Source organism: Diorhabda carinulata, chromosome 12 (genome assembly GCF_026250575.1).
Source record: "Diorhabda carinulata isolate Delta chromosome 12, icDioCari1.1, whole genome shotgun sequence".
NCBI lineage: Eukaryota > Metazoa > Arthropoda > Insecta > Coleoptera > Chrysomelidae > Diorhabda > Diorhabda carinulata.
In genome coordinates this window covers 2,301,349-2,318,527 of record NC_079471.1, presented here as the reverse complement: position 1 = coordinate 2,318,527, position 17,179 = coordinate 2,301,349, and the positions used below count along the sequence as shown (strand labels likewise).

Sequence of the window (17,179 nt, the reverse complement as noted above, 5' to 3'; positions counted from 1 at the left end):
ATTTTCTACTTATTATTTCTTTTATATTATTTTTGACTGTTTTACTATTTCTTATTTCCCTACTTTCTTGCCATTTCCCACAATTTCTGTCTTATCGGTCTTTACTTTTTCTTGTGGACTTCTTTATTACTTTTTTATTTCACGTATATACTCAATATCAAACTGGGAAGGTGGAATTATGATTAGATATTTCAAATACCAGTTCAATAACATGCTTCGGTCAATTAGTTTTTTTTTTCATTCGTTTTTAAATTGAAAAACCGTTCTTGGTATTGATAATTTTAGGTTGGCAGAAATGCGATTTCAAAATAATCGATTTCGAAGAAATTGTTTAGAAAGTGCTGTAAACCAATTTTTACTTTCTACACATTAAAACGTATTATTATAAGGAACAATTACTATTATTACGAGAAGAGTTAAGGTTCGGTAATTATCGTTAAAATCAATTTAATGACAGGATTCAAATTATTAGATTAAATCTGTATTCTATATACTATAATTTGAATGTAGGACAACAACTCTCTAAAAAGGTGAATATATTAATTTCAGTCATTTTTTTTAACCAATAAACACATAAAATTCAAAAAATTCTTACACTAGATACAAAATATGGAGTTTGGTTTATGTGGGACAAACATAGAACAAGAATCGCAAAAGGCAAAGATTCATTAATTCAAAATCATTGTTTCAAATTCAGACTTTCGAATTTATTTAGAAATTAAATGTAATTGTACTTTTTGGTGTATCATTTTTTACATTGTACTAATAAATAATAATGTTACTGAACGTATGATTTCGATAGAATCCAATTTAATTTTTTTGTCAACATTTACTGTTATCTATACCGTTATAAAGTAGGTTTTGGGATTAAAGTCCTGTATTGTGATACTTTTAGTGTCTTTCACCGCACTATGCGTAAAAAATCGCGACCGCATGAATCCGAATGACTGCGCCAGTTATATTCGAAGCAAATGATGTTTTGGGGATAACTGGAAATGTCTGGAAATTCTGATTGGTACGCCAGCAGAAGTTTTCGAAAGAATCAAAAGACGCAGAAGACGAATCATTTTCCACGTTTTTGAATAGTCAAAACATCGAATTGATAAGAAAACGTGGTAGAATCACTACCAAAAACACTGAGATCAAAACAACTTTCAAGTCAAGTCAAAATCAGAAAGTGTGGAACAATTGGAAGATCAGCAGTTCTAGAAACCTCAGAAACGTGGATTGCAGCGAATAAAGTTGAGAATAAACGGTAAATATGGAAAAAGAAAAATGGCAGAAGGTATCTGGAGAAGACGTACAAGAATGATATACAAGAAGCCTAAAATAACATAAATGGTTCAAGAACAAGATGATTAGCACATATTAGCAGATTGCTACAGCAGAAAATAGTGAAAAAAGTGCTGGAGAAATGAGAAAAAGGAAGTTTGAAGAAAAAACGGCTAAAAGAAATCAAGCGGGATATTGATGAGGTTGGAAGAAGTACCAAGCGGAAAAGAATAGTGAAACCAAGGGTCTAGAAGACCTGTAAAGATGAAATATATATAATAATATAAATTGATTACGAGTCCTAACGTCTATAGGCAATATTTTGCCTTTGAATAGAGTCTAGAGGTGTTTTAGATCTTTAATGCAGTTTAAAAATCCTTTTAGTACCTGATACTCAAAGGAATCAATATTTTTGACTACGAGAATACACACAATTTTTTTGTATTTCATACCTCAACCCACATCTGTTACTTTACGAGGTTTGGCTATTAAATAAAGAGATTGCGCACCTAGATGGCGCCCTATGGGGTCAAAGACGATTGCTATAAATTGTTGCAACAGGCCTATGGGGACAATTCTGTATTCCAGAGGGTCAAAGTGTCAACCAGACCATCCTATTTGTCAGTTTTGGCGACACTGCCAGAACGAGTTCATAAAAAAATCCAATTGTCGAAACAACTCGTGGATTTTGCTCCAGGACAACGCACCGCTGTACTCACCAGATTTGGCACCGTGCAACTTTTTTTGTTTCCGCTTTGAAAGGGACCCGATTTGTGTCAATTGAATGGGTGGAGTCAAAAACGGCGGAGCCCAAAAAAAACTTCGATCAATGGAAAAAACGTATGGAAAGGTGTGTGGCGAGGGGAGGGGAGTATAACGAAGGGGAGCATTCGAATGTAGAATAATTTTTATCAGTTTCGTTATTTAATAGCCAGATCTCGTATATTTATGAGATGAAATAAAGGAAAAAAATAAGATATATAATGAGGTCGACCAGAAACGGAAGCAGACATCATAATATTATCAGTATTTTTAAATTAATATATCCTTATCGGTGGATTAATAATATTCGTATATATATATATATTACAATCTACTATATACATTTTAGCTAAAACAAACGATATCATTGACGGTTTTTTCCGGTTAATGTTTTCATTCAATCTTAACAACAACATGCCTTATCGTTTGGAATTGTCAACGGGATAAAACGAGAGAAAATTGACAATTCTCACAATTGATCACTAGAAATCACTAGAAATTTTTCAATTACGAAAATGTCGCAAGCAATCTTCTCAAGGTTTAGCGCTAGTTTAGAAATCTTCTATCTTGTATCATGTCTTTTATTTGACGTTCGTGACCTCTGTTGTCAAAGCTTTGTTACGATAACATAACAGGACCGGCTTCACGGTATATATCACTGATCGAATTCGTAACATTATTGGAGGGAATCCTGAGCAGATACGTTAGAAAACTACAAAAACGAGTAGTGTTTAGCAATTTTCTGTTAATTCGCTATCATATTTTTCACGTTTTACCTTAGTTTGCATAAAAAATTATCTTAGTTTATGACAGAATCAATAATTAAGCAACGTTTGAAAAGTAATACTTTATATTCCATAGCAACGTAATGTATCCTATAGTGTTTATAATATTGTGTAAGAAAAATAAACACACTTAAGATTAAATGTATACAAATTTCTGCTTTTTATTAAAACCGTTCAAATGCCATCAAAATTTTTTCTATTCATTCCACACTTGCTATTAATGTATGTAAAATATATTGTTATACTTGACATTAAATAAATATCACGGTTTTGTTTATTTAATTTCAGTACATTGTTTGAAGAAACATAAAGAAAATTCAGTTGTTTGTATGTTTTTATCCAGGCTCGTCTTTTCGTATTGGCCCATGCCTTGGCCCCAAGACACTAGGGGACCCTTAAGGACCTGATCATAGTAAATAATATAATTTATGGAATGAATTTTTCTGTAAAATACCCCACTGGATGTTAGGCCTAAGGCCCCCTGGTCTTAAAAGACAGCACTGTTTCTATTTACAGTCCAGTTTGAGTTTCCCCTTTTCTACTTTGATTTTTCTTGTATTTTTGCTTCATTTTTGGTATTTATACGAACATACGAGGGTGGTCTTAAGTTTTTTTTGAAATAATCCCCACTGAATGTTAGACCCAAGGCCCCCTGGTCTTGAAAGACAGCACTGTTTCTATTTACAGTCAAGTTTGAGTTCCCCTTTTTTACTTTGATTTTTCTTGTACTTTTTGCTTTATTTTTGGTATTTATACGAATATATGAGGGTTGTCTAGAGTTTTTTTAAAAATAATATTCACTGTATGTTAGACCTATGGCCCCCAGGTCTCGAAAGACAGCACTGTTTCTATTTACAGTCCAGTTTGAGTTTCCCCTTTTCTACTTTGATTTTTCTTGTACTTTTTGCTTTATTTTTGGTATTTACACGAATATACGAGGGTTGTCTTGAATTTTTTTAGAAATAATCACCACTGTATGTTAGACCTAAGGCCCCCTGGTCTTGAAAGACAGCACTGTGTCTAATTACAGTCCAGTTTAAGTTCCCCCTTTGATTTTTCTTGTAATTTTTGCTTTATTTTAGGTATTTACACGAATATACGAGGGTTGTCTTAAGTTTTTTTTAAAAATAATCCCCACTGTATGTTAGACCTAGGGCACCCAGGTCTCGAAAGACAGCACTGTGTCTAATTACAGTCCAGTTTAAGTTCCCCCTTTGATTTTTCTTGTAATTTTTGCTTTATTTTAGGTATTTACACGAATATACGAGGGTTGTCTTAAGTTTTTTTTAAAAATAATCCCCACTGTATGTTAGACCTAGGGCACCCAGGTCTCGAAAGACAGCACTGTTTCTATTTACAGTCCAGTTTGAGTTTCCCCTTTTCTACTTTGATTTTTCTTGTACTTTTTGCTTTATTTTTGGTATTTACACGAATATACGAGGGTTGTCTTGAATTTTTTTTTAAAAATAATCCCCACTGTATGTTAGACCTAGGGCACCCAGGTCTCGAAAGACAGCACTGTTTCTATTTACAGTCCAGTTTGAGTTTCCCCTTTTCTACTTTGATTTTTCTTGTACTTTTTGCTTTATTTTTGGTATTTACACGAATATACGAGGGTTGTCTTGAATTTTTTTAGAAATAATCACCACTGTATGTTAGACCTAAGGCCCCCTGGTCTTGAAAGACAGCACTGTGTCTAATTACAGTCCAGTTTAAGTTCCCCCTTTGATTTTTCTTGTAATTTTTGCTTTATTTTAGGTATTTACACGAATATACGAGGGTTGTCTTAAGTTTTTTTTAAAAATAATCCCCACTGTATGTTAGACCTAGGGCACCCAGATCTCGAAAGACAGCACTGTGTTTATTTACAGTCCAGTTTGAGTTCCCCCTTTTCTACTTTGATTTTTCTTGTATTTCTGCTTTATTTTTGGTATTTACACGAATATACGAGTGTTGTCTTAAGTTTTTTTTAAAAATAATCCCCACTGAATGTTAGGCCTAAGGCCCCCTGGTCTTAAAAGACAGCACTGTTTCTATTTACAGTCCAGTTTGAGTTCCCCCTTTTCTACTTCGATTTTTCTTGTAATTTTTGCTTTATTTTTGGTATTTACACGAATATACGAGGGTTGTCTTGAGTTTTTTTAAAAATAATCCCCACTGTATGTTAGACCTAAGGCCCCCTGGTCTTGAAAGACAGCACTGTGTCTAATTACAGTCCAGTTTGAGTTCCCCCTTTTCTACTTTGATTTTTCTTGTAATTTTTGATATTTATACGAATATACGAGGGTCGTCTTAAGTTTTTACAACTCTGTGAACTTTGACGCGAAGCTAGTTGCAATTTATGTTTGTATCCCTCGTGGAGGCTGGCATAAAATCGATTCGCGCAACTTTTGTGTAGGCAACATGATTAGAGGAGACGGTCATGTGACTTACAGATAGATAGAGACGCTCAAGTTTGTTCAGTTGCGGTTGCCAAACGTCGAGCGGACGTAACTATCAGAATCAGAAGTAACTTTCATAGAATTTCGAATTTTTTTGTACGTTGCCATTAGAAAGTCCTTCTTTTACCCCAATTCGTCCACAGGGAATTTAATCTAACCCAAGCATCCTGGCTTTGATCCCATAGCACGAGTTCTGTTTGATATATTTCCGAGATTCCCATGAATGTCTTTGATATAATACAAATGTAAGATAAATTTTGTAATTAATTAATTATAGATGGCATATTCCATACAGTTGAAGGTTAAAGCTTGAATCTGACATTGTAATACACTGAGAAAAATAAATATTTCTATTACAAGGCCATTCTATTGTTTATAGATATTATTAGATTATATAATTTCATCGATTTTTACAGTTCCACATTGAGAATTAAATATTTCGTGTCTTCTTATTCTTAGTTTACACTTGACCTAATTTTATTACAGTGTACGTATAGAAAATATTTCCCAGCGTACCTTCAAAGTTGAAAATTGTCCAATTTACTTGATTATTAGCTTTTCGTTGTTAGATAAACCGAATATTTGATATTAATTCTCTTTTATGAACAATGATATAAATAAAAACAAACTTTTTGGAAAGTAGGAGTTGAATTTTTGGTTGCAATGAAGCTTAGTCCCTCTTATAAACGCTTACAGATTATTATTAAGTTATAATAGAATTTAAAAAAACATAACCCACCGTATATTTATCTATTTTCATGTTGGAAAGGATTTTTTTTAAGTATTATGATATATTTCGTGATAATAAGTCCTAAAAGATGTAATACTCTCTCGATTATTAAAAAAAATAATAATAAGAAAAACTTTATGATTATTAGATTGAGTTTTACGTAATATGTTTTATATTATATTTATTTTATAGGATACAAAAAAATTAGATCATATTATATAAACGTTAATTAATTTTTTTATTTCAAAATTCCAATTTTTCTATAGTAGTTTTATATAAGAAGGGTATGTAATGTTAAACCTATCATTTTGATTAATTATCACATACGAGGATAGTCCCAAAAGTACCTGGACTGAACGTTTCCGGTGAATTTGTAAACATGGAAAAAATTGGTCATCGTTTTAGCTGAACTAGATTTTACTCTAGATGGGACCGGCTCCTTCGTTATCAACAGTAAAATATTGGGTAGCAGGGGCCGTACGACATAACCTATTCAGCATTGTAGTAGTCCACCAAATTTGGTCACGACAAAGCTGTCCGCAAGATGGATGCCGCGTTTGTTCACGATGTAAACAAAAACAGCGCCGTGAAGATGTTTCCATCGAGTAGATGGCGTTGTTTCATAGAAATTTTTGCACCGTGAACGAATGAATGAACTGAAGAAAAGCGAAAGCCATAAAATAGCTTCAGGACTTACCGGGAGAAATTTAGACGCAAATCTTTTGCCATTTTGGTTGTTTAAACATATTGAAGAGTGGTAATCAGTACTTTACGATTTTTTTTTCTATTATTTAGATTGTATTAACATATTACTATATAATTCATCACGGTAATTCTCTTGATAACAATTGTTTGTCATAATTTTTAACGTAAATGGTATTTGTTTACAAATCGTGCGATTTTTTCCAAATTACGCTATTAATACTGGGAATCAGTTACAAGTGGATGGTCAGAAAGTACAATCGCATCCGCTTTCTGTAACTTAAGGCCTTGAAATACCAATTACATCAAGCAATGTCATTAACGATATAAATTATTGTGTAATACAATAAACGTTAGATAGGAATAAATGCAGTTATTGGGGTCAGTTATTTTAGTTATTACAACTTGGTTTTTTCAAATTTTGTGTTGCGAACGGAAACATCTTCATTACATCGCGTATCATTCGAAAGAAGAAGCCTTGAGAGCGTTCAACAAACTGAGAAACTAATTTAATAGATGGAATAAGACTTTTGAACGAAATTAAAAGATGTATTAATGTATTAATTGTTGTATTAGTTCATAGTTCAAAGGTGTGGGCGGCCGTTGAGCACGTAGGCCTTCAGATAGACCCGTTGTGCCACACTTGACGTCATCAAAGTCCGATGTCCTTTGAGAAGGCGATCAGGCCCTTTGGCTTGAACCCTTTGATGTCGTTAGGCAGGTTTGGGGTGCTTAAACCGCACTCGTGTGACTCACAGATAACGTGGTCTGCAGTTTCGTCCTCTTCCATGCACCAGCGGTACTCCGGATCATCCGTGAAGCCCATGGTGTGAAGGCGACGTCTTGGATGGCAGTTGGAGCAATATGGACCTTCGTTTGTCTCATACCAGGCCAGGCATGTCTTCATCCATCTCTGCGGATCTCGTCTTGCAAAAAAACTGTCGAGGGACATGATGACAGCGCTTTTGGCCGCACCAAGAATGGGTTCTGGGTCCCTTGGTAGGTCCGCCGATCACAGACTGGCGGGTGTATAGCGCTTCGTCGTTGCCCTAGTGACCGGGCAGTCAAACGAGATTATTTTGGTGATCCTCATTAAATACATGGCATATTTATGGCATGAAGATGACGTATACAATATCATAAACAACACGGCACAAATGACAGTTGACAGATGAGACTAAGACGAGTGACAGATAATATCCACCGTGACGGATATGACGTACGACGTCACTTACTTTGATGTTGAAGCTTCAGATTTGTTAAGATTAATTTGTTTTGTTTCAGGTAGCTACAAAGAAAAGTTCCTTCGACAAAGTGCTGTGATACCAGAACGAATTTATCTGTGATTTTATTTATTATTTTTTAATTTAATTTATTATGCGATAATTTTCATGACAATGACGAATAATAACCAGGATATTTTGGAGGGTGTGTGCGTTGATAACGGTCGCAGCGCCGATCAATTTGAAAAACTCTTAGGAAATAGATGTCAAACGGCTCCGACGTTGCCGGCTTTACTACCGTCGCCGCAGATATGCGGTAAGAAGTTGGAGAATAGGAGAAAATCGGATAATAGTCTGTTGGGATCGTTGAATAGACTGAGGAGCTCTATTGGATCTAAAGATGGACCTATTCAACTCAACAATAGAATTAACCGGTGAGTTTGATCAGATTTATTCTTATTAAATACGAAACGTTGTTTTAAACGAAATATTATTGTTTATATTATAGAAATATTGTGGGTCAGTGAAGCCATTTACATTGATCTCATTTTCAAAATAATTTGCCTTTGAAATTTTCAGTTTTTATAAATTTGTACAGAAAATATAATAAAATTATTATTATCTCGAGGTTTTCGGTGCCTAAGTTACTTCATTTGATCTAAACGACTTGGTGTAACTTCAAATTTATCAACCAACTACAATATAGCGTTTTCGCGAGGTGTGACGTCACACTTCTCTAGTTGGTGTATGAAATCACGTGATTAAACGCCTTATTTTGTCGATTTTATTTTTCAAAAATATTATTAACCTTTCGTTACTTCAATAGAAAAGCTTATTGGAAGAAAAAATGTCTTGTGTCTTCGTCATTTTTTAACAGGGATGAATCGATTCTCGATATCGCCGATTCTTGGACATTGGTATCGGTATCGATTTTTTGAGATCGATTCTCGATCGAGAATCGTATCGGTATCGAGAATCGATCGCAAAAAATCGATACCGATACCAGTAATCCAGTTTATATTGTTATCAAAATGATATTATCATATTTTGAAAAATAATTTGTCTTTGTTTAAACAAAAGGCGTGTAGAGTGTGGAAAAATCCTGCTTTTAAAATAACTCGAATAATTATTTTGATTTTTGATACAATAACCAAAAAAATCAAAGAGCTTAACGTAGATCACGTTAATGATTGGTCCAATTTTATTTCAGAATAAATGTTTATTTAACTATTGTTTGTTTTTTATTTGCGAAATTGCCTTATTTATATAGGTATCAAGAATCGAGAATCGATTTTTTGGTATCGGTATCAAGAATCGAGAATCGGGAATCGATTTTTTGGTATCGTTATCGGTATTGAGAATCGGGAATCGATTTTTTGGTATCGGTATCAAGAATCGAGAATCGGGAATCGATTTTTTGGTATCGGTATCAAGAATCGAGAATCGGGAATCGATTTTTTGGTATCGTTATCGGTATTGAGAATCGGGAATCGATTTTTTGGTATCGGTATCAAGAATCGAGAATCGGGAATCGATTTTTTGGTATCGGTATCAAGAATCGAGAATCGGGAATCGATTTTTTGGTATCGGTATCAAGAATCGAGAATCGGGAATCGATTTTTTGATATCGGTATCAAGAATTGAGAATCGGGAATCGATTTTTTGGTATCGTTATCGGTATTGAGAATCGGGAATCGATTTTTTGGTATCGGTATCAAGAATCGAGAATCGGGAATCGATTTTTTGATATCGGTATCAAGAATTGAGAATCGGGAATCGATTTTTTGGTATCGTTATCGGTATTGAGAATCGGGAATCGATTTTTTGGTATCGGTATCAAGAATCGAGTATCGAAAATCGGTATCAAATTTTGCTATCGATACATCTGTAGTTTTCAAATATCCCGACCCTTTTTCTAATTTGTGACGCCGCTGGTGCTGGATAACTTCCAAGACCAAGATTTCTCAAAAACTGTTTTTATTATTGTTTTGCGTTTTTATAGCCATTTAAACAACAAAAAAAATTGAAATACATTAAATTCGTACAGTAATTTATTGACATTATTAAGCGAAATTTTCGCGTCTACAATTTTTCCCGTCTAATTTAAAATAGAAATAAAATTCGTCTCGTCGCCAGAGTTCACATGATGCTTTATGAAAATTTCGTCGACAGTTGTTGAGTAACAAGTAACGCGTTTGTTGTATGCGAGTTTTTTTCTTATTGTTTACAATGTTGTGATATTTCCTACAAAAAAACATTCGAATAAGTGTTACTGTGGATTCCAATGGACATTATTTGGTAACAACTCACTAAATATTATAACATTTTGACGATAGGAGGGTTCAGGATAACTCCTTTTTGAGCTACATAACTTTAAAGTTGTAATTCCAAAAAATCTAAAACCGCAGACTTGGTTCAAATGTAAATAATTAACCAATTAATTATGCAATATGCAAGAACTCGGTGTCATTTCCTTCAGTTGCTTCGTTGTCTTGAGTTTGACGATTTTTCTGATTCCCTAGAAGGATCTGAAGGGGTATGTAAGGGAGCAGGGACAACATATCATTAGTCTTCTGGTTGGGTAAAACTGAACCTGTTGTACAACCAACGAGGTATGCACTTCCATGGGTCTTTCACTGCAAGATCCATTTATTTTTATTTGATTGATATTCTGGTTCTAATGGTTCTTAAGGCATAAAACTAGACCTTCAGAACCTCTCCACTAGTAGTCCCATACCAGACGTGCATCTAGGCTGTGCTGTTATTAAATATTGTTGTTGTGGGGAACCGAAATGCCTTTTGAAGATCAATAATTCAAACATATTTTCTATCCTTCAGTTCTGCGAGCGCTTGTCACGTAAACCTTTTTGCTTTTTTAGTCTGCTGAGTTTTTTTGATCAGTTTCGGCACTGATTTTTTGAAATAACTTACGTCTTTCACTTGAAATTTGTTTGTATAGATTGAGAAAACAATCAACTACGATGTTTGGCAATATTCATTAGAATTTAAGAATTTAAAAGCCCAAAAATCCTACTAAATTGTTGAACAAAAAAGATAATTTTACAATTTTTGAAATATCTCTTGTAACTTTCATAGAATTCTTCAAAAACTCCGGCACGTACTGGGCCAATGTCAAATTTTTAAGATGATGAGTTCCATGTCTACTGGCATCATGTTTGGGTTCAAATTTTCTTTCAGTTTTGAGGAAAACATGTTTGGTTTCATATTTTCCAAATTTTTTAACTCGGACAACAAATAAAACCCCACCTGGACACTTCCGGATCCCCTCTAAAGATAGTCAATGAAAATTATCCCATGCACCGTCACCATGACCTTGCCTGCAGGTGGAACCGTTTGTGCCTTCTTTGAAACCGGTTTTCTATTCTCAGTCCATTGTTTCTATTAGTATTTTGTTCCATTATGAGCAAACACGGCGCCCATCTTGCGCACAGCTCGCTCATCTCCAAATTTTCAGTTAATATGCGATGTAGCGCACTTTTTGAAATGCCTACTATGTCCGCTAGCTCAAACTAGTGTCGTCACCTCATCCAAGGAGCACTTTCACCTAGTTAAACGTATCCCATTGATGGTTGCCAAACAAAGACTAAAAAACGTGGCGTATTCAAACTTGCTACTTTTGGAACCAACCTCGTAGTCATCAATAAATTTTAAATCCTAATTAATTTATGTCATACCAGTGCATTAATGTCTTTATACCTCGTAGACCACTTTGTAAACTATTTCTTTCCATAAAAGTTTTTAACTACGAGGGTTGTTTGATAAGTTTCCTACATCAACCTGAAGATGTCAGTTTTTATCAATATAAATATTTGTTTTTGAAAGACAATACATTTAATCAAGTGAATTAAACACTGGATAATCATTGGGTCAAGGTTGGGGAGATAAAATAGGCTATAGACATATCAAAAGAACGCATTTTCTATATACCGTCTGAAAAATTATATCTACAAAGTTTGACTTGAAAGTGAACAAATTCAGAGGTTAACATTTGCTAACTGTTGCCCAAAGGAACATTCAAATCACTCAAATGAGTTTGATTTTCTCACATTTTGAGTTAAAATACGACAACTAGTCTTTGGAAGGGTTAAAACAGTTGAGGCATCGCTGGACTTATAAACAACCCTCGTATATATAAATACGTACATCCAATTTGTAAAATTCCATGGTGATAAAAATATGATAAATTTAATACATAATACATTTCATTAACGACCCTTATCGTTATTTCTACACATTTTTTTTTTCTGATTTTAATTATTTGAAAGTATATTAAATAAATGTACGTAGCCCCAAATTGAATTCATAAATAAACTCATCTAAGTTGTTTATAAGTGCTTCCGAAGTGTGTTTAAAATATTTTAAATTCAATGCTACTTCAATAGACAGCAGATCAGCGCCGGATCTTGATTTTTCTTAATAGGGACGAAAATTGAAAAAAAAAAACGCCTAAATTATTTCAGAGTAATTATTCATGTCACATTATAATTTATTAGCCATAAATATGTATCGGGTTCGTTTACAATTGAATCTACATAATAGAATAAACAATCAAAATAATTATATTTAAAAATATGCATGAAACAAATAAAAAATATTTTTTCATCAAAAAATTTTTAAATTTCTCGTTAAAATAATAATATTTGTGGTTTCCTTAATTTTGATGAACAGTTTAGTCACCTACAGGCAATAAACTACCATGGCGATTCCCAAAGTGGTCCAGGTGAACCCCAGGGGTCCGCGAGAGACTCGATAGGAGTCCACGTTGGCGTGACTAATAAATTGGGGTCCATGGAAATTTATTTAGTTTTGATAGTGAAGAACAAGTCTTTATTTGACATATTTAAAAAAAATCCTTTGGGTAACAACACTGTGCAAAAACGTATTGATGCAATGAGCTCTGATTTTGAAAGTTTCTTTAGTGATTTATGAGAAAAAAGTTTGGGGAATTTAAACCTTAAAAAAATACTTCACTGCCTCAAAGAAATCAAGAAAGTTTTGTAGTACGACAAATTATTTTGAAAATGTTGCAAGCTCACTACAATTGTGTGAATACAACCCTGTCGATTTACACGTAATAAGTCAAAAAAAATATCTTATCTTTAAGATAACCTACTTCTATATACATGCATAAAAAGCAAAGAAAAATTACAAATTTCCATAAATTATTGCTTCACACTTCTCTAAGACCAACAAGACTCTCTTAGAAAGCAGTAAAAAATACATACAATACATAAAATTGATACATATAGATACATTTCACTGAAAAATTGAGATCACACTGTAGGTGTAATAAGTATAGAAAAGGTTGTACGGGTACCTCAGGGTTAGGTCAAGTAAAGGTCAGTAAAACTAGTTTTTTTTCCAATAATTTTCAATACCAATCGATTCTAGAAGAACGAGCATGCCAATATGACGATGTAACTGATGCAAGCAGTGTTGTATTTAAAATCAAATTTAAAAAATCTTTCTTTAACGTAATTTATTGGTCAATTTTGATAAATCTAATCAATATTGATTAACATTTATTACTTTCGTGATATATTTCATCATTTAATAGTTTGAAAAAAGATATATAGGCTTATAATTCCAACGAGAATTATAAAAAAATGCCTATAAATTATTTGACTTAGTGCTACCAACTTATTTTATGACGTAATCCTTTCCTAGATTATTGATATTAATGAATTAATATCAACGTAAATACACATTTGGGGATCACATCAACAACCAACTGCGTGATAGGTTCCTGCTTTATTATTTTTGGATTCTCGATATGTCAACTCACAGTTGTTGCCAATTAATTTAATTAGAGAAATTGAGGACTAGACTATTTAGATAATATAGTGTCCTAAATATATAGTGTTAAAAATTTATTACAGTATGTATGGAAATGAGAATTACATCGTACTGTTTGTATATAAAAAGTTATAATTAACCATGGGAAACGGCGCATGGAGTGAGATAAATAGCATTTAAGGTTAAATTTCGAACTTCTTAACTAAATATGATAAAATGATAAAATTATGATATTTTTCACAACTAATTTCAAGGTAAATGTAAATTGAAAAGAGAAAATGTGGACTTTATAAAAAGGTGTAAGAAATAAGAAATTAAACAGTGTCCTTCTGTTTATTCTTATTTAAATATATTTTTAATATAAAGTCATTTGTTTATTCCATATTTATGGAGGGTATATGTTAAAAGAACAATCTGCGTGTATGAAAAGTGTTTATCAAAACAGCAACAGGGTAGATTTTAAAGAAAGTGTCAAATACTATTTACGCCCTGAACAACATTACACACTTTTGTACAACGTCAAGTTGTTGAAATTCTTTACTTTAGCCTTCATAATTTCATGGAAATAAAACTCGTATAAGGCTAATATATAAAATTATAAAAACGGATCTAGTCAGGCGAAGAGACAACAAATCTATGTGCTAGGAAGAAAGTTAACTTTTAGACTTTATTATGTCTTCAAAGTTGGTGGCTTCAAAATGAATCAAATCCTAATATAAATGTACAGGCTGGTAATACTGTTTAAATATTGAATTTTCTACGAATTCTACAAAACGACGCTACCTTAACTAGAAGTATGATTATTTATTACATACCTGTACATCATAATATGAGCATTTTTTGGATGGTAGTTACAATCACATAAGAAACAGCGTCTAATTAACGACAATTTTCACTAAAATCACCAATAAAACGAAGATAAGACTAACAAAAACACAGATTTAAAAGCACAACTAAACAGCCTTTCTAGAAACATAATGGCGTAGCAGTGTTGCCGTTGCCACTTACTCGAAACAACATATATGTTCTAGATTAGAATATTATTTAATTAAAAAAAAGAATATTAATCTAGACTTTTTGCCATATATTTAAAGGATACCTAAAAATAAATTTGTCATATGGATTCCATTTTGGGATTTAATTATTATATCTTTGGTAGTTAAAATTCTTAAGATGTATTTTATAATTTGGCAACGGTGTTATCTACAAATGGGTGTTTATATTATTAAGGACGTAATTACATGCTTGCGCAAGCGTATTATCATCTACATACACTATTTTTCCCGCGTTTTTCATGAGGAACTTATTATTGGTACAATCAATTCTTCGTCCCATTTAATTTTACTCACATCAGATGAATTATTTGGTGAATGATTGAAAAGTTTGAAGGTGTATTTACTTGTTTCTTTATTAGTGCCTAGTGGTTCACATCGTAGTTAAGATTTGCGGATTTATGTTTATTTTACTTTTTCATCGATAAGTGCATTTTGGGTTAGAATACATTGAACTGAATGAATGTCACAGTTTGCCATTACATTCGACAGACCATATCAAAGTGTGCTGACATTATAAGGTCAATTTGGAAAAATCAGATCATTGGCAAAATGGGAGCTATAATTATATTTGATAATGCTGCTAATTACGTTTTTTTAGTGCAAGGTTTTTAGTGTGAATTTTGAATAGTTGAAAAATGAGGCAAAAATCGTTTTTAGAAGATTGAAAAGTTTCAGTAGGATAATATTATTGTGATAGAAGGTATATATTTGAATTTATTTACATAAACCATTGTCGAGTTTCATGATGAGATTCTTTCTTGATAATTTTAGTAATTATTTAGTAGTGCTAGTCAAGTACCTCCATTCTTTAAGAAAAAATACTAATAATATAAATATAAACAATTTAATTTTAATAGCATTCATTAGAAAACCATATACTTGCGGTAATAACGATATAAATCGTGATATTTTTGGGAAAAACAACTATTTATTTCTAGGTTATATCGTTGCTAGTTCGATTCTGATTAAAAATAAATTGTAATTAGCAGTACACTATAATATCCGTTCGTTCTGATAACCTTTATCACCTTTTTTAATAAAAAAGGAACAATGTGCCATTTAATGTACTTTATAATAGTCACAGGTGATCGAATCGAAATGTGTTTATGTAAAAAAACAGTGTTACGGTGCGGTTTAACCTCCATATACAGATTATAGAAAATTATCGCGTTCGAGTGATACCGTACGCGTTCAATGTCGTTTAGATGACGTCACCTACGACGTCAACTAGTTCTGCGATGGTAAGCGTAGCAGGATTGAAGAGATGTCTTTCTCAAATGTCCATGTTGGCTTTCAAGGCGACCACTTCCGGAGAAGAAGCTTGGGCACATACGTGGTCAAGGTATTTATATTTGAAAATCCCGTTGGAATATTTGATATTATAATTTATTCGATCTATTGAATATTACACTTAAAATTACACTGTGTGTAACACTCGCTTCTATAACAAAACTATCGTCTTCACTAATCAACGATATAGATTTTGAATTAAACTATACCCTGTTTTTACCCTGATTTGACTTTAAGTTGGCAATTCTGTAGATTCCTGATTGGTCAGATCGCAGCCGGCTTTAGACAGCACTTTTGACATATATTATGATTGACAATTGTGTGAATTGTAAACAAATAGTGTACATTTTATTTTTTCTTTCGTTCTTGTCAATTTTAAAATGGACTCGGATAATATTCATCCGCTCTCCAAAAAACTGATTTCCAATGAGTTTAAAAACCGATCGCATGCGCATGCGAAGGTTGTGTAGATGGCGTGTGCGTAAAATATTATATTTATATAACTACATAATCTACTGTGAGTTTTATATGATTTTTCCAAAAATATATATGTTCAAATCCGATTAAAAAATATTATTGCATTTCAATGACATAGGGCAAACTAAATACCAATGAAAAATCGTAATACATTGCGTATGTTGGTGACCTTTTGGTTAATTTAGTTGATTTACATATTTATTAAACCGTGATAAGGATATAACGTAGCAACAATGATGATTATCTACCTTGACAACAAAATGACTATAGGAAATAAAAACATGTGCGAACATTTCTGTTAATCCCCCGTGGTTTTGTCGTTATGACCTTTTTATTGAATAATATTCTATCAATTTCGAGGTAAATTATATCGCTTGATGAAAATACATTTGCAGTGAAACAAACAGAATAATAATTGATCCACAACCTTAACAGAGACGATTAAACGACAGTATTTCAATCTGCCTTCTTTTATTAAAACGACAGATGAGACAAATAACGAAATAATGAACGAGTTGAAAAGCTTCACGAGGATTTTATTTTCAAACCCAAAGCACTTTAGAAGAATTCACACAAGTTTTTAATAAAAATTATATATTCATGTAAAATTAGGCAACTTATAATA

At 32.7% G+C, this 17,179-nt stretch overlaps 1 protein-coding gene across 15 annotated transcripts in view; it reads left to right on the top strand.

Annotated features, from left to right (window-relative positions):
• The window catches only part of LOC130900119 (G protein-activated inward rectifier potassium channel 3), an 85,442-nt gene that overhangs the window by 54,958 nt on the left and 13,305 nt on the right, over positions 1 to 17,179 (top strand). For 8 of the 15 annotated variants that reach the window (XM_057810481.1, XM_057810476.1, XM_057810478.1 and 5 more), the window contains exon 2: positions 7,977 to 8,349. In XM_057810481.1, the coding sequence (XP_057666464.1) occupies positions 8,084 to 8,349 (266 nt within the window). In that variant the 5' untranslated portion in view covers positions 7,977 to 8,083. Of the gene's footprint in view, positions 1 to 7,976; positions 8,350 to 9,956; positions 10,214 to 15,725; positions 16,130 to 17,179 lie in introns of those variants that run through there. The other 7 variants (XM_057810492.1, XM_057810493.1, XM_057810489.1 and 4 more) reach the window with 7 other exon arrangements.